General features: G+C 34.7%; 2 protein-coding genes across 5 annotated transcripts in view; one reads left to right on the top strand and one right to left on the bottom strand.

Annotated features, from left to right (window-relative positions):
* Positions 1-8,801, bottom strand: part of IMMP1L (inner mitochondrial membrane peptidase subunit 1) — an 80,908-nt gene extending 72,107 nt beyond the window's left edge. For 2 of the 3 annotated variants that reach the window (XM_021685337.2, XM_021685336.2), the window contains exon 1: positions 8,712-8,801. The gene's annotated coding sequence lies outside the window, so the exon portion shown is untranslated. Of the gene's footprint in view, positions 1-6,195; positions 6,217-8,711 lie in introns of those variants that run through there. The other variant, XM_021685338.2, reaches the window with a different exon arrangement.
* A 168-nt stretch (positions 8,802-8,969) lies between these two features.
* Positions 8,970-18,911, top strand: part of ELP4 (elongator acetyltransferase complex subunit 4) — a 250,305-nt gene continuing 240,363 nt past the window's right edge. For both annotated transcript variants that reach the window (XM_044919304.1, XM_021684719.1), the window contains exons 1-2: positions 8,970-9,202; positions 16,675-16,710. In XM_044919304.1, coding sequence (XP_044775239.1) covers positions 8,980-9,202; positions 16,675-16,710 — 259 coding nt within the window. In that variant the 5' untranslated portion in view covers positions 8,970-8,979. The remainder of the gene's footprint in view (positions 9,203-16,674; positions 16,711-18,911) is intronic.

Raw genomic sequence — 18,911 nt, 5'->3', positions numbered from 1 at the left:
AGATTATACCTGCTTTCCTGGCATCCAATGTAATTAGTTATTTCAGCATTCTTAAAATGTCCTAAAAAATCCATGGGTCAGTGAAGAAATCAAAACAAAAAAACAGAAAATATTTTGAAATAAATGTTGATGAAAATATAAAATGTTAAAAATTGTAGGACATAGCTAGAGCAATGTTTAGAGAAATTATACCCTTAACTATAAAACAGTATATTAGAAAAAGAAGAAAATCAATGAATTAAGCTTTTATCACAAAGGGGAAAAAACCAAAATCTCAGCCAATCAAAACTAGTGAGTGTAGAGGAAAAAAAAAATAAAGAGCAGTAATTGACAAAATAAAAAGTAAACATAAAAGAGAAAATTTTAAAGCCAAATGTAGGGTTTTTAGAAAAAGAATAAAAATGAAAAATCCCTAGCAAACCTAACAATGAAAAAAAAGGAAAAGAAACACAAATAATATCAGTAATAACAGTCATTAAAAAGGTAGTAAAAGCTGCTTCTAGTATAGTGAGAGTAAGCTCATAACAAACTCTCCCATAGATAACAACCATAAACTCAAGACAAAATACAAAAAACAATTATGTGAAGGCTCTACAGATTGCCAAAAGGTTTCTTATTTTTACTGATTTAGCTTGAGCACAGAGCAGTACAGGTAGTTAAAGCAAAGAAACAAGTCATCCTTCTGAAGAACCTGAAAAATCACAAACTAAACAAAGGAATGGAGAGTCCAGAAAGTAATCTACCTAATCAGTTTCACTTTATTTATTTATATATGATTCCATATAGCAATGAAAGAATTGTCTTTTCAATAAATGGTGGTAGGTCAATAGGCTATCTATATAGGAAAAACAAATATATCTTTACCCCTGCCTCACACCAATGGGAAAAAAAAATCAATTCTGTCAGAATGCAGATTCAAATATTTAAAAGTAAACATCAGCGCTTTTAGAAGAAAACACTGAGATCATCTTTGGAATCTTGGAGTAGGCAAACTTAGCTATAAAGCAAAAAACTGATACATCAGAATATATTCTGACTAAATGTGAAAAAACTAAATATGAAAAGGTGGGGCACGTCTAGCTGGCTCAGTTGGTGGAACATGTGACTCTTGATCTTGGGGCTGTAAGTTTGAGCCCCATGTTGAGTGTAGAGATCACTTAAAAAAATTTTTAAAAAGAATATGAAAGGGCAAGTCACAGCCTAAGAAAAGATATTTGTAATATATTTATTCCAAAATGGACTTTTACCCAAAATATAAAAAGAACTCCTAAAAATCTAGAAAATCCAACAATCCAACTTTTAAAAAAATTAGCTAAGACACAGACTCCTCACATAAGAGGTTTATCTAAATGGCCAATAGCATATGAACAAGTACTCTTGAGTACTTGTTCTCATTACTCATAACTACTCATTAAAAAGAGAGAGAATCTTTAGCTTAACTCACTAATTAATGAGTAAAAATCACTCCAAATCCAAATGACAATGTCATACCACAACCCTTCAGAAAGGCTAAAGAAGAAAGTACTAACTATTAGTAAGGATGACAGGCAACTGAAATTCTCAAACATTCCTGGGAAGAGTGTAAATTGGTACAACCACGTTAGAAAGATATTTGGCCACAAATAGTAAACTAGCCAAATCCCTTTCAAAGCAGAATGGATAATGAATTGTGATACATTTACACAGTATTATAAAGCAATAAATAATCCACATCTGTACAAATTAATACCAATCATTTCATAAATATAATGAGCAAAAGAAGTCAAACACAAGAGTAAACAGTGTATGGCTTCATCTACATAAAGTACAGAAACAGGTAAAGCAAATCAGGACTTTGGTTTCTTTGTGAGTGTACTAAAAGGAAGCAAAATGAGATTACATGGGGTCCAAGAACTCCCTCTGTACAGGCATGACCTTGACATTTATTCATTCAATCATGCTGCCAGAACACCATCAGACCCTACAGTAAGCCTTCACAATATCTTTGTTAATATGGTTCACCTGCATAGTCACAATAGTTATACAGACCCTACATCTCAGAAAGCCACTGAAAGACCAATTGGAGAGGTGCCCATTTCAGTCATGAGATGCTGATTGCTTACCATGACCAACATGTTTTTTGGTATACCTTAAGTGTGTTGCTGCAGTCTTTCAATCGTATTTGAAGACTTCTCAGAATACCAACTTGTTGGAACCGTTATGAAAATTGTCCCACTATGTGGCAATAAGGGTGATATACATGTTGTCTATGGAATCCTCAGACTGAAATTTTATACAGCTAATTTCATATTAAAGCAGTTTTAGAGTTACAATAAAATTGAGAGAAAGATACAGAAATTTACCATATACTCCTGACTCCACAAATGTATAGCCCCCCCATTATCAATGTCACTCACCAGAACAACACATTTTTTACCAACGATGAACCTACATTGACACATCATAATCACCCAAAGTCCACAGGTGACATTAGGATTCACTTTTGGTGCTGTACATTCTATGGGTTTGGACAAAAGTATAATGACATATCCATCATACAGAACATTTTCACTGCCCTAAAAATCCTGTGCTCTGCTTATTCATCTCTCCCCTCAACCACCTCTGGCAACCATTGATCTTTTTATTGTCTCCACAGTTTTGACTTTTCCTGAATTCCATAGAGTTGGAATCAGTATGTAGCTTTTTCTAATTGATTTCTTTCAGTAATTTGCATTTAAGGTTCCTCCATGTCTTTTCATAGCTTGATAGCTCATTTGTTTTTAGCACTGAATAATATTCCATTGTCTGCATATACCACACCTTATTTATCCATTCGCTTACTGAGGGACATCTTGGTTGCTTCCAAGTTTTGGTAATTATGAATAAAGCTGCAATACACATCCATGTGCAAGTCTTTATGTGGATGTTTTCAACTTCTTTGGGTAAATGTATAAGAGCATGACTGCTGGAGGATATGGTAAGAGCATGTTTAGTTTTGTCAGAAATCTCCAAACTGTCTTCCCAAGTGGCTGTACTATTTTGCATTTTCATCAGCAATGTATGAAAGTTCCTGTTCTTCTACATCCTCATCAGCATTTGGTGTTGTCAGTGCTTCACTGGCCACTCTAGTAGGTGTGCAGCAGTATCTCAATGTTGTTTAAATTTGCATTTCTCTGATGACATATGATGTGACGCATCCTTTCATTTGCTTTTTGCCATCTGTATATCTTCTTTGATGAAATGTCTGTTAAGGTTTGGCCCATTTTTAAATCAGGCTGTTTATTGTTGAGTTTTAAAGAGTTCTTTGTATATTCCGGATAACAATATTTTATCAGCTTATAACATTTGCAAAAATTTTCTCCCAGTATGTGGCTTTTCTTCTCATTCTCTTGACATTGACAAGGTCTCTTGACAATGACAAGGGTCTCTTGACCCTCACAGAGCAAGGGTTTTTAATTTTAATGAAGTCAAGCTAATCAATTATTTCTTTCATGGATCATATCTTTGGTATTGTATCTAAAAAAGCATCAGATACCCAAGGTTCTCTAGGTTTTCTCCTATGTGATCTTCTAGGAGTTTTATAGTTTTGCATTTTATGTTTAGATACGTGGTCCACTAGAGTTAATTTCTGTGAAGGACATAAGGTCTATGCCTAGATTCTCTCTCTTTTTTTTCTTTGCCATGTGTATGTTGTTCCAGCACCATTTGCTGAAAAGACTGTCTTTGCTTCATTGTGTTGTCTTCACTCATTTGTCAAAGATCAGTAGATTATGTGAGTCTATTTCTGGGTATTCTATTATGTTCCACTGATCTATTTGTCTAGTCTTTTACCAATACCACACTGTCTTAATTACTGTGGCTTTAAGTAAGTCTTGAAGTCAGGTAGTTTCAGTTCTCCAACTTTGTTCTTCTCCTTCAATATTGTGTTTGCTATTCTGGGTCTTTTGCCTCTCCATATAAATTTCAAAATCAGCTTGTCAATATTCATAAAATAGCTTCCTGGGATTTTGATTGGGATGGCATTTCAATCTATAGATCAATTTGGGAAGACTGACATCTTGACACTGAGTCTCCTATCCATAAACATGGAATATCTTTCCATTTATTTAGTTTGTCTTTGATTATGTTCATCAGAATTTTGTATTTTGTATTTTTCCTCATACAGATCTTGTACATATCTTTTTTTAGATTTATGCCTAAATATTTAATTTTTTTGGATACTAATGTAAATGACATTGTGTTTTTAATTTCCAATTCCACTCATTCGTTGTTGATACATAGGAGCTGATTTCTTTTTTTCTTTTTTTTTGAGAGAGAGAGGGAGCAAGTGTGCACACGTGTGGGGCAGGAGGGGCAAAGGGAGAGGGAAGAGAATCTTAAGCTCCATGCTAGACGTGGAGCCTGACACAGGGCTCAATCTCACAATCCTGAGATCATGACCTGAGCCGAAATCAAGAGTCAGGCACTCAACCAGCTGAGCTACCCAGGTGCCCTGGAGCTGATTTCATCTTGATAGCAAGGAGAGATGGCTTTACTGAGAATGTGTAGGTTGAAGTGAGATCTGAAGGATAAGCAGAAGCTAACTAGCGGCCTTTTGGAGGAAGAGAACATGAGAGAATAAGTAAATGCTAGAGTACAGGAGAATGAATAAATGCTAGAGTGCAGAGAGGAAATTTACAGAGTGATGTGGCTAGAGAGGCAAATGGAGGGAACCACATGCAAGTGCTTACTACGTATTGTTTTTATATTATCAGACCTCTATTTTGAAAGGATTAGGATGGCTCTTGAATGAAGAATATACTGCAGGTGAACTAAGATGAGGGCTATAGTCTCAGAATGGATAAGAAAGCTATTAAGAAGTAAACTCCATAGGTCTTGGTAATGTAACGGACATGGAAGAATGATGCTTGAGAGAGGACCTGAGGGTAGTGAGGTTCCTTGTCTTAGGCAACTAATTCTGAAAATGGTCTTATCATTTACTGAGATACAAAACAAGAGGAAGTTCAGTCTGCGGCATTATGAGTTTGAAGCCCCACTAAGAATTTCAAGAAACTGGTAAAGTAAATATCTGAATTTATAATTCTGAAGGTCAGAGAAGTGACCTGGACTATACATGTTCGTCATTGATATATAAATGGTAACTGAGGTCCTCGGACTGGATAAAAGTAAGGATATGGACTAAAAAGAGAAAATGGTCTTAAGGACTACACAATTTAATGGCAGAAAGGAGGGAAAAGAGCTTATTTTCATTTACACCGTTTAGCCATTGAATTGTCCCCCCAGCCTTTCAAATACTGATCCTTCTCCTGTGCTATGACTGACATTCCTTCTATCTCATTTAGGTCCTTTTCTTTAACAATTGTCTAGAATTATTTTCCAGTGCCTTGTTTTCTCTCTTTAACAACAAAACTCCTCTCTTAAGCGTTTGTCATCTCTCTATCCCACTTCATAGCAAAGCTTTCTAAAATGTAAAGTGGTCTACTTTTATGGAATATTCAACTTCACTTGCCATTCAATTCTAAATACAATTATTTGACTTTTCAGTTTACTACTCCATCAAATATTCCTTTAACAAAGCCTGTGAAACAGTATTACTAAATAAACACTTTCCAATTCTTATTTTACTTTCTTTCTCTCTGCCAAGGTTTTAAATGTTATGTTCCCCAAAGTTTATTCTTGGTCCTTTTTTCTTCTCATTTTATTTTATTTTATTTATTTATTTTTAAAGATTTTATTTATTTATTTGACAGAGAGAGAGACACAGCGAGAGAGGGAACACAAGCAGGGGGAGTGGGAAAGAGAGAAGCAGGCTTCGCGCCGAGCAGGGAGCCCGATGCGGGGCTCGATCCCAGAACCCTGGGACCGTGACCTGAGCTGAAGGCAGTCGCTTAACCAACTGAGCCACCCAGGCGCCCCTTTTTCTTCTCATTTTAAAGTATACATTTCCTTGGTGAGTTTATCCATCCCTTGGGGTAAACTCCCATCATGTGCTAATTAATTTCAAATCTGTATGTTTCATCTAGAGATCCCTCTGTCACGTAGCCCAGTATTATTGGACATCTCTACTTGGATGCTCCTAGGGTACCTCCAATTAAACATATTCAAAACAGATTTCAAAAACTCATTTTATGATCTCCCATTCCCTAAAACAACCAACACCATAACTACAAAATTTTGCTGTTTTCCTTTATTCTTTATCCTCTGCCATCCACAAACCTGCTCAGAAATCTGTTAGTCATCTCTGATTCCTCCTGTCAACTTTCCTTGGTCACATCAATTGTACTCCTCATAGTAATCTCTTAATTCATTCCATGCTTTTTATCCCAACCACAGTCAGCCAATCCATTCTCTTCTGGTATACTCTTAGCCAAAACCTAATAATCAAATATGATCGTTATGTTGTTGCTTTATTTAAAATTTTTCAATAATTTCCCATTTCCTATTATTTTTACAAAAAAACAAGAGCCACAACCTTAAAAAAATCAGTTAGACCTTTGTCTAACTTCTCCAGTCTCTTCTTAGCACTATGTGTAAATCATGAGAACTACTTGCACAGAAGCAGTGAGAGCAGATTTGAAGGAATAGTCTCCTGTTCTCTGTAATGGCTTTCACGGTCTATTATGCCCTCATCTTTTACACTTCCTTCATCACACAGGTTAAACTTCCCCCTCAGGAGAAGCTTCCCAAGGCTCCTCTCCTTTCTCTCAGTCCAAGTTAGGTATTCTGCATTTGTCCTCCATAGCACTTATAATGTACTTTATTATCCTATTTACCCACCTACTTGCCCCAACTATGAACTCAAGGAAAAACGAGACTAAGTATTCTTTCTCCTGTAACCTGAATGCTTAGCATACTCCCTGGGATTTAGTATGTGCTCAATAAATAATTGTTAATTATTAAGTTGTTTTTAATCATTATTAACACCACACCTAAACATACCCTTTCCACAAATACCTCATTTATTCCAATGTTTTATATTCAACTCTACATACTCGTAAATCCAAGTATTTGGCATTATTTGCTTTGAAGGCAAAAGTTTTGTCTTTGTAAAAAAATTAAGACAGATTAAGTAAATTTATTCTATGATAATGTTATACGCAAGATACATCTTCATTTCAAGAATGCCTTGTTGTGCATATATGGCATGCTTTCTGAATTATAAAGTTGAAAAAAAAATTTTCAGTTCTAGTAATATCATAAACAAAGCATCATACCACCACTTCTAGAAAACCAAAGGATCAAGTAAAGGGAGAGGAAACAAGGGAATATGTAGTAAAAAAGCCTATAAAAGTTCATTATTATTTCAAATTTTTCCAAGCAGCAAAAATATCCAAGAAGTTTCCATTTGAAATTAGACTGTTTTGTCTCTTTTTGTTTTGATCTTCTCAGCACTTATATACTACAGGAAAAAATTAGCACATACTGTCCAATGTGTTCACTTTAAGCGCTATGCTGTTTTCTATGTGTTAATCTTATCTCCCCCAAATGAGAACATTTTTACTTTATAGGCCTAAAGTGACACATTAGGTCTAAGCAAACAACAGTAAGCACTCAACAGCTATTTATTGAATAATTTAGATTACAAATTTATACTGAGGAAAGGTTCTAAATGAAAGCATCTAAACCTTGATCAAGCTTTCCAGTTGGTACATTGCTAAATAGTAAGGTGGTTTGTTTTACTTTCTTAAGATTTTACTCTAAATACAAAAACAAAACCCACCAGCCACTATTTCACAAAACTAATTGCAATTTATCAAACAGAATCAGCCAAAAAGTTTTAACAAGTCACTGAGATTTAAAACAATTCACTGGCAAGAATTTCAATGAGGTTTGGATAGATATATTTTTAAAATATCATAGATCACTGTCAAAACCAATAATTCAGTAGCGCAGGCACGATTCGGGAGGTTTTTTTTAGTTTAGACATTTGTCAATCATGAATACCTTTAAAAATCACTTACTCCTCCACCCAGCTCACTTTTGAAAAAAGTTTTAAATCCAAAGACACAGCTCTAAATAACATGTTTTTTCCGCACATAAAATTCCTATGCTAATAAAAAAGCTTTCAATTCAGAGTTCACAAATCACTAGGAAAATAAAGTACATACACATCTAATACCAGTTTTTTGGGGAAAGAGACCTAAAGTATTTTCTGTTCTTTGCAGCTGCCTTAACAGCAAATGACAATTAAATGTGTGAACAAGGTTGTCAGAGTAACACTTGTCATTCACACTACTTACGGAAACGCGCCCCAAGACTTCCAGAAGCACTAATTAAAATTAACGAAAGCTTCTCACGGGGACTTGTGAGAGAAGTACATTTTGTCATTTGCTGTTTGAGACAGGAAAACCAAATCGCCTCAAAGCTCAAGAGTTTTCCCTCTTAAGGTCTAAATCCAACCCACCTGCCTGCCACTGGAACTAACTGTGCCCAGATGCTCAGCAAGCAACTCATTACAGTTCCAATTTCTTCAATATAACACAACCATTCCGAGAAAAACAAAACAAACAAACAAACAAACAAAAAACCTGATGGTAAGGGCGGAATGAATTTTCTCTCAGAAATCAGAAAAGAAAGGGGCGGGGGAAAGTATCTTTCCTTTTTCTAAGGAGCGAAGAAAGGTGCAAGTTCCCACTGGTAGTTACTGGATATATCGCTCCACTAGCCTCTTTTTTAACTCTGCGTTAATGAAGACACCCAAAACGAGAAAAATGTTAAATGATATTACCCACCTCTAGCCCCAAAGAACCAAGCAACACTCTCATCCAAGACTCAGGTGGGCCTTTCTCACCTGGGCCCAGCAGAAGTCCGCCGTCCCCGCGTAGAGCGCACTTTTCAGCAATACTCCTTGCGATTGGTTGATTGGAAGGAGAGCTCTCAATCCTATTGGCCACGGGAGCGGTGATAGTGGGCAAGGAGGCGGGTGTTTGGGGCTGGCTCTGACAGGCCTGCTGCTTGAGTTCCCAGAGTTCCTATTGGGTCAACGCGGGAAGCTCCAAGATGGCGGCAGTGGCGACCTGCGGCACCGGCGTTGGGAGTACTGGATCTATGGTGGCTGCAACCAGCAAGAACAACGTCACCAGTTTCCAGAGGAAGGGTCCTAGAGCAAGCGGTACCGACAGCGGCTGTTCTCGACTGGTGTCCATCGCGGGCACACGACCATCGGTGCGGAATGGACAGCTGCTGGTATCTACCGGGCTCCCAGCCCTGGACCAGCTCCTAGGTCGGTTCAGAACGGAGATGTGGGCTCAACAGAGGGAAAACTTAGGGAGGGCACCTGCCAGGGAACCACCCTAACCGCATATTTCTCTTTGACCCCTCAGCCTTCGGACTTGGAGAGGATAGTCCGGTCTGATAGAGATGGAGGGGAGGAAAGGTTGCATGGAGACTCCTAAATGCTGTTACTGCTCCCACTTTCGACTGTGGTTCTGGCCCACCATCCTTTTCTAGGTTACAACGGGATCCCTACATGCTTTTATCTAGAAATACTACCTAGTCAGGGGGAATCATTAATATATGGAGACGGTTTGGCCTTCAACTCCAGGATCACCTCCTGGTCTCTGATTGCACCCTTCTGCCAACCCCAGGTAGCTCGTGATTTCGCCTAACCTACAAAAGTTTTTATCATTGTGAGAGATGGGCTTCATTAGAAAATGCTGAAAAAAAATAACTTCCCCTCTTTCACCGCCAGGCTGCTTATTTCCTGGTTCTGAATCTTCAAACAAACTCTATTGGCTTTAAGAGAATGGATGTTAAAGAATTATGTGGGTACAAAGTAGTGAAAGACTGTTGTTGATACTGATGGTCATACTAGTATCTGCGTTAAATATATGTGTATATATTTTGTTAAATTTTTTCTCTGTATATTTTGCCTCCTAGAGTTACACTGCAAACGATATGTTTAAAGTTAATTCACATTTTAATGAGACAAAAGAAGTCCAGTTCTTAGGCTTTCCTGTATAATCTCTGCAATTTTTCATGAGAAGCCAATGAAGAATAGCTTGTTTCGTAACTGTTATGTTGCAAAGATGGACCACATTAGATTGGTAGGACAGAGCTGCTGTGTTAATAGAGCTTGTAAATTAGTTAATTACTATCAGAATGTTGCTTCATTAAAATTGGTCTGTGTTTATATTTCATAATTTCTATATAGTGTGTGATATGTGTCAGTTTTGTACACTTTCATAAAATATTACAAATGCCATTGCTTGTTCTTGTACTATACTTGAAATTTCTCTCTGTATTTTTGCCCCTCAAGGTACACTTTTCATATAGTTTTAGTGCAAAGGAAATTGACAAGGCAAGCAACCTGTGAGAAAGAGCACAGCTTCTTGCCTCTGTTATGTCATGTTCTTAACTGGATCCTGGTTATTTCTACACAAATTTAAGTATTTTCACTTAATTGTTTCAAGTCTTGCTTTCCTAAATTGCATGGTACGGAAAACAAATGATCCAAAATATCTAGTTAACAAATATTTATCCCAGTTTTTTTCCCTGTTGAGCTTTACTTGGTGTCATCCCATATTTGAACTTAAAGTTTGGAAGCTGTTCCTAGTCTTTACCTTGCCCCCCTCCACCCCTAATTCAATGGGGATATGTAACTTCATTCACTTGATCCTGAATCTCTTCAAACGAAAAGGTCACATTTCTGATATTATACCTTCAGTTTCTTATTAGAATAACAAAATTTGCCTAGCACAATTCCTGGCACGTAGGTGATTCTCATTAAGTTCTTGATTGGAAGATAAATGTGTAGAAAAAAAACCTGGATAAGAGATATTGAAAGAGGTAGGATGACTTATGTGTGAGCTCTAGAAGCAGACTTAGGTACAGTGACATGAACAGAATCATAAAGCTAGAGACAGTGTAGGCTGATCTTTAGGCTTCAAATTTAGTGTTCTGCACTATGCTACAGCTGTTTCAAATTTTTGAGAACTCATTTGAAGTGGCTTTAAGCATTTATCAAACCTAAGACTAATGATTTAAGTAAGTCTCTTAAAGCACCCACCAAAAAGTTAACATAAAGCACCTTCTTAAGTGTTTCTACAGTGATATAAACATGAACTGTAATATAAAAATAGTCCAGATTTGCTTGTGAGGGACACTAGTATTTGACTGTAACAAGCTTATGCTAAAAATTGGTGTTCGTTTAAGATAATTGGAATAGGTATCAGTTTGGGGATATTTTGAAATATGTTTTTCATGTATACAGTTAACTCTCAAAGTGCACAGAAGAGGTTGTTATAATAGGAGTTAGTACATTTGGAATAATAAATATGTCCAGAAGTATTTTAGTTGTTAAGTTCTTAATGGCATTTTTGTATTATTTTTTATTTTGTGTGGCTCTGTAGAGCAAATCCATCCGTTTTTCATTAAAACATTATTTGGAAGTGAAATATTTGGCTGCTAATGTGTATACACATAAATATAAGTAATTCAGATTATCTTGTTTTTCTAAAATATTGGACTCAGATTGTGACAAGCCTAATATAACCATATTGTGACAAGATATAATGATAATAGGATGTTATGATATCAGAATGGTGAAACTATACTATGACATTGTGATTGTTGCCTAAATTTATTCTGTGGTTACTGTAAAACAAGTAAATATTGTATTGTCACTGCCATGCAGTGCAGTGATATTTTACTACCACTGTGATGTCAATGTAATTTTAAGCATAGATTCAAAATATATTTAAGTATATTTTTAAATATATAGGCAAATTGAATGTTGGTCATTTGAAGATATGCTACTATTTCCATTCCTACTCCCAAGTGCTTCATGAATTTGGCAATTCCCTATATCAGCATCTTTTAAACATGATCTAATCATATCAAAAACTTTTGTTCTGACAACTTAAATTTAGTTAAATATTGATATACATTTCCCAAGTTGACCACATTGGAATTTTTCAACTTCTAAGTTTTCTAACCTAGCTTCTCAACCCTGTCCTTCCAGGACACTTATGTTGTTATATGAGGACACTATATATAAATATTTCAATTCCCTTCTTCTAGGAATCGCCAAAAAGTTTACAGTAAATAAGGGATTCTGGCAGAATTTCTTTTTTTCTAGGGTAAAAGGTGTAACTCATCTTAGGATCATATTGTCTAACCTGGGGGAGTTCTCCCCCAGCCTCATCCTTCAAAAAGGTACTTTAAGGAATGGTGACTTCTGAGGTTTGACTGGCTTATTTTATGTGCTGTTTGGAATTTACTCAATTTTGACAGTCAAGTGAATGGGAAGATAGGGATTTGGGATAAAGAATAGTTCCGGAAGAATACTCCAAAGAAGCTTGATGGTAGCTGCCATTTTCAAGGCTAATGTCAAAAAGTAAATACTGGTGGGCTTATTTCCTTTGCTCCACTGTATCTTAATTAGAATGTGGGATGTACATTGAGTTTGGACTATATATTAAAAATAATCCTTATTTTTATGATTATGATAGTTTAGCAACTGATGGCTATATATTTAAGGAAAATGTAGTTTATTTATATCAATATATAAAATTGTTTGATGTAATTTAATCTACAGAACCATTCTCACTGTTAATAGCTTTTTCTATTTTGTTTCCTATATTTGCCCAGCTAATAGTTGTGATAATCAAGAGTTGTCAGGATGTTTCCTACCTCCCAGAGAGAGAAGAAAAAGTAGACTTGTTAATGAAATAAACTGCAATTTAATTTGAGGTATGGCATTAATTAAGTAGTTCAGGACATTGCTATGAACAAAGGAAGGGATATGAACTTTTTGTACATTGCATTTTCCCTAAAATGACCTTCTATAATTTTATACAAAACTATTCCTTTATAGAAAGGAATGATATAAATCACTGTTATCTTTTATGACTTTTATTTCTTTTCCCTTTTGCTTCCTGTAACTTTGAAAAAGGAGAGGCCCTTACAAAGTAAGGTATCACTTCTGGGTCATTATATCCTAATATATTAATTTGACCTTGCTTACCCAAAATTAATTAATAGCTTAATTAGAGATTTGCTTTGGGAAGTGTATGGGGATTGAATTTTCTCCCTTTAATATAATTTTCTGGGGCTCCTGGCTGGCTCAGTTGGTAGAGTATGTGATTCTTCATCTCAGAGTCATGGGCTCAAGCTCCACATTGGTCATGGAACCTATTTTAAAAAAAAAAAAAAAACTAAAAAAAATTTTTTTAATTTAAAAAATCATTTGGTTACTATTCACATGAATAAAATAACCCTTTCCATCATATTTTAAAAATCCTAAAATCAGAAGATAATTGTCACCTAATAAGATCTTAATTTTCTGGTAATGTTTTCTAAAGTATTAGATTTTTTTTTCTAGTTTGAGACAAAATCCTGTGTCATTTCTTAAAATGTTAAATTTTGATTAAATTAACACTTTAAAATATCAAACTTGCAAAGAATCTTCAAGCTTTCAAGCTCATAATCTTATGTGTTGGTAAACTATTCTACCTGTATTTTTAGTAAGCTGGAAGTAGACTTCTTGAGATCTATAAGTAAAACCAAGAGTTTATTTGCTTAGTGACTTAAATGTATTGATGATTTCTCTAAGATCTGATTAAAGAGGAGAGGATACCATAAACAAGACCCTTTTACTCCTTATGTTTCATCACAGAAATAGGATGATTGCTTCCTTACCTGTTACCTGCCAAACATTTTAGTGAACTAATGGGAAAAGATAGTCTATTTTAATTGGGAACTATTAATGTGAACTCTGTGTTGCTTTTGAAATTAATTAAAATTACTAATGGATTTCTGAATTTAAAGATCTATTAAAATGAGCTTTGGTTGAATGTATCATGTCAAGATATCCTGTCATGGTTGGTGGCTGAAGCTTTTTATTTTTATGAGTACATGGCTACAAACTTATTCAAACTTACATACAGTTAGAACCTCAGTATATCAAGTGAGATATATCAAAATACCTTATACAGAGGTATTTTAGGGAACTGTGAGGTCTCGTCACCCTGAAATTTGGAAGAATAGAGGAACTTTGCTGCTATATATGTGTATATATGTACATGTCAAATCATTTTCCCTCATACACAGAATAAAAGGTTGATTTTTAAAATAGTTAATAAGTGGGCGCCTGGGTGGCTCAGTTGGTTAAGCGACTGCCTTCGGCTCAGGTCATGATCCTGGAGTCCCAGGATCGAGTCCCGCATCAGGCTCCCTGCTTGGCAGGGAGTCTGCTTCTCCCTCTGACCCTCCTCCCTCTCATGCTCTCTGTCTCTCATTCTCTCTCTCTCAAATAAATAAATAAAATCTTTAAAATAGTTAATAAGTGGCTTCATCTTATTCCCCATGACCAACTTTCAAAATGACCAACCTTTATTTAAGCCATCCAAATTTAAGTCTAGTGAATTTACGTGGTAGAGCCCTTTAGAAGAAAAGATAATTGCCTTTTTGTAAGAGAAGTCCTGATAGAATGTTCAGATGTCTGATTAAAGTCATTAAAATATCCTCATTTGTTTTAAGTAATGTTCAAATTTTCCAAACATTAGAAATTTAATGTATATAAGATTTAAAATTTAATTAGGTGGCATTTCCTGAATTATCTGAAACTGGATTATTTGTATAATTCTGACAGAAAATTACCTTTTTAGTGTTCTCTCATTTGTATAATGCTTTGCTTAACTAGTTCATCAATGGGAAGTAGTCTTACTCTTACTATTATAGTGATTCCTATTTATCAAATAATGGTATATCTTTAATGAAAAATAAGCCAGAATGGTAACAGCTCTTACTGAGTACCTCTCTGAGCCAGACACGTGAGCTAGGTATCATTTCCTTTAATGGGGAAACTATTCCTGGATCTGTTCTTAATAGTCCCACTGTGAATGACATTCACAAAAAAAATTCTGTATCTAATTATTCCAGTTGTAGGTCTTATATAAATTCTTAATTTCAGGCTACATGAACATAGACCCAGAGATGTCTAGATAAGAAATCTAAGTCTTCCTATAAGAAATAGGTTAAGGAAAGAAAACCAAGTAACTTTTTAATAGTACCTGCTCTAGACTAGACACTGCAGTATCTGTTATGTACATCTATTAGTTTGTCTTAAATATACACAGAATGGTGATTAGGTATTTAAATGCTTGTTTTTGTATGTAAAAGAGAAATAAGGAACTGGAAAGTAATTTAAAAGGCTCAAAATGCATTAATAAAAAAAGTGCTCAAAATGGATTAAAAAATTAGTAGTGGTCTATATGTAGCACACACTGTAAAAGTAGACATTTAACCTAATCTTATCTCAGAGAAAATCTTTTTGCTCAGATCCTTTATGGTTGTTATCATCCTATATATTTCAGTTTATGTGAATCTTTTAGTTAGAACAAAATTTGAAGTTATCCTGTGTAGTCTGGTATGGCTTTAAATGCTATATTGAAAGAACCTATCTAAATGTGAAATTAAAATATATATTTAGTCCTATAACAAATCCACCTAAACATAAAAATACATAAAGTACTAGTTTCTTTTTAAAATCTTCTCTAACAATTTGGAATATTCTATTCAGAGTCATAAAGTCACCAAATGTTGCATTGTATTCTATGTTCATGTATGTTACCAAATTTCAAACTCTTTGAAAGATAACATTTATGCATATTTGCAAGGCAAAAAGTAAACACTATCAAAGGAACTTCTCATACTAAGTTTTTCTATATAATGTTTGCCACTACAAAATTTGTTGGAGGAAAAGTTCTTTATTGGTATTCTAAATGTTTCTTTCACAGTTTTATGCACCAAAACCAAAAGACACTGGTAGGATTGTCTTCAATTATCCAACAATTTTGAGTACTTTCTTTTTAAATTACTTTAAATACATTTCATTCTTTGATATACATATTTTATTCTTTTTTAAGTGAATTTGCTAGTGTAATTTATAACAATTACAAATAGTAATACTTTTACAAGTGTTTTTACAAATGTTGCACAAAATATTTGTACTCAAATGTCTTTCTAGTGTAGTTCTCGTTTTCTACAATTTGATTTTAAATTGATTTTTATTGAACCACCATTTGAGTTATATGCTCATAACTGTATTGCCCTAATTCAGATATTCAGAAGAACATTTTGTGCTATTATTAAAAATGTATTTTGTGATTGTGACTTTTTTGTTTGAAATTATGAAAACATTGTTTATTTTAAATTCTAAATGTATTTAAGAGTATGTCCAGTCTTTGTGTATATTATTCATATTGAAAAAAAGAATTACTTTTAATTATCAGGTTTTTCCTCCCCCAAGACATTAAATTTGAGTGTAAATATTGAAGTGGAATTTCTATTATAATAACCTTTCCTATGTTGTACTTCTGTAGTATTAAGTTACTGTGAACATTTAGGTCTTGGCTATTGAGTTAATTTATTAACAAGTACTAAATATAACATTATTAGAACACGTAACCACAGTTATGTTGAATGCTGCATGGTCCTATCACAGGAGAAGGGAGGATAGTACAGTATATTATGAAAGTAATTGTAATGTGTAGTGTATAATTACATATAATATGTAATTATTTCATAATAGCACCTTAAGCAAAGTATTGCAAAGGTAATTAAAATGTTGTTCTCATCTGCAATTTTAAAGTTAGTCAAGTTGCTGTCCTTGATAAAGCTTAACTTTTATGCTAAAGATAATGTGTATGAAAGGGTAGATTAATTTTCTTCTTGGTTTTGTTTCATTTCCAGGTGGAGGTTTGGCTGTTGGAACAGTTCTTCTAATTGGTTAGTATAGCATACACATTTTGTTCTTCCTGATTAGAGTTTTCTATTGTGCATAATGATTTCATGGGTTTGCCGATTCTGATACTAAATATATAACTTTCTATAAGAATTAAGGTAAATTAGAAAGGAAATACCTTAAGTTTTAATTTGAATTCAAATGTTGATCTGAACTTGAAATAAATGAAGCAAGTATATCTGAAAATATAACTCTGGTAATTTAAAAATGTTCACAGTGCATTTTCCTTCATTTCTTTTTAAAAAGGTTAAAGTTAATGCCCACTGATTTTTTTTTTTAAATCTCTGTATTTATAGTGGGATTATTATAGTGATTAATTTGAGAAGTTGATGTACCAATAAGTCCATTGTACATATATCATACATTTTTATTATTATTTTCTTCTTATTGAAAGAAAAGTAACAGATGGATAAAGCATATTTTTTCATGTTTAAGTGCCAATAGTTCTTATTTAATTATATATACATAATCCTATTTGCCTTATTGTTTAGTTTAGATCATAGAATCTGGAATTGAAATAAGCCTTGGCAGTTACATAGTCAAAGTTCCCAACTAGCCATAAATCACTTTTCCATCATTTTGACAGTATCAAACACAATTTGAATATAGATTATATAATTTAAAGGGCTCACTACTTCACAAAACTATGCATTATCATTGAAAATACTGTGATTTATTAGAAAGTTCTTTATTTCTTTTAAAGATCTTATTTATTTATTTGAGAGAGAGAGAGAGAGAGAGCAAGCACAGGCAGAGGGAGCCACAGAGGGAGAGGGAGAGGGAGAAGCAGACTCCCTGCTGAGCAGGGAGCCTGATGCAGGGCTCGATCCAAGCACCCTGAGATCATAGCCTGAGCCGAAGGCAGACACTTAACCCACTGAGCCACCCAGGTGCCCCAGAAAGTTCTTTATATTAATGTTTAATCTAAGTAATTCAACAGATTTGTTTCTAATTTTGTTCTCTGATGCAATACAGAATTAACTGTATACTTCATCACGTGACACTCTTAAAATATTTGAAAATATTTTATTACCTCAAATCTTCTCTAAATGAAATAGAGACAGTTTCTTAAACTGTTTTTTATGTGTTGTAGTTTTTTTTTTTTTTTTAAAAGATTTTATTTATTTGACAGAGAGCGGCAATGAGAGAGGGAACACAAGCAGGGGGAGTGGGAGAGGGAGAAGCAGGCTTCCCGCCTAGCAGGGAGCCCGATGCGGGGCTCGATCCCAGGACCCTGAGATCATGACCTGAGCCGAAGGCAGACGCTTAACGACTGAGCCACCCAGGCGCCCCATGTGTTGTAGTTTTCATGTTCCTCACTATCCTGGTTGTTCTTTTGTCACACCTATCATACTGGCATTGTCTCTTCAACTGTACTCACAACTGAATACAATATTCCAAATTTACTGTGCCTATACTCAGCATATTGAGACTATAAAATGTGATAATCTAGACAGAATTATTATTTCTAGGAACCAATGAAGTTACTTTATATTCATTGACATCTCTTAAGGTAGCAATGAAATGTGTTACCCTGCCACAGGACTGCAAAATGGTGGTGTTTTAAATTTGGTATGTACAGAAGCATTTGTCTAATAAATGAAGCTCTATCTGGAAAACTCAAAAGAGATGTGTAGTACATCTTATTCCCCATCTCTGCTGGATAATTAAAGAGTAATAATAATAGTGAGAGCTGCCCTAAAAATCTTACTATGGGTCAGTATTGTGCTAAGTGTTTTATTTTTTTAGATTTTACTTATTATTTATTTGAGAGAGAAAGAGCAAAAGCAGGCAGAGGGAGAGAGAGAAATAGGCTCCCTGCTGAGCCCATCTCAGGGCTCAATCCCAGGACCCTGAGATCATGACCTGAGCTGAAGGCAGACGCTTAACCAACTGAACCCCCCAGGTGCCCTGTGCTAAGGGTTTTATACATGGTTTCTCTATTAATATAACAACCTTGTAAAATGTTACATGTAATCCATATTATTCCCATCTTATACTTTAAGAAATAAGGCTCAGAGGGGTGCAGTAACTTTCCCATTATCACACAGCGAGTGAGAGAACTAGGATTTGAATTCTGGTATGACTGAAAAGCCCGTGTTTTTATAACTGTGCTCTGTAGCTTTCTTACATGTTTCATTTAATAGCCATAACAAGTAAAATAGGAGTTTTGTACCTTTTTAGA

This window comes from Neomonachus schauinslandi, chromosome 11 (assembly GCF_002201575.2).
Source record: "Neomonachus schauinslandi chromosome 11, ASM220157v2, whole genome shotgun sequence".
Lineage (NCBI taxonomy): Eukaryota > Metazoa > Chordata > Mammalia > Carnivora > Phocidae > Neomonachus > Neomonachus schauinslandi.
The sequence above is the reverse complement of the archived record's forward strand: the minus strand, read 5'-3'. Positions and strand labels throughout refer to the sequence as shown.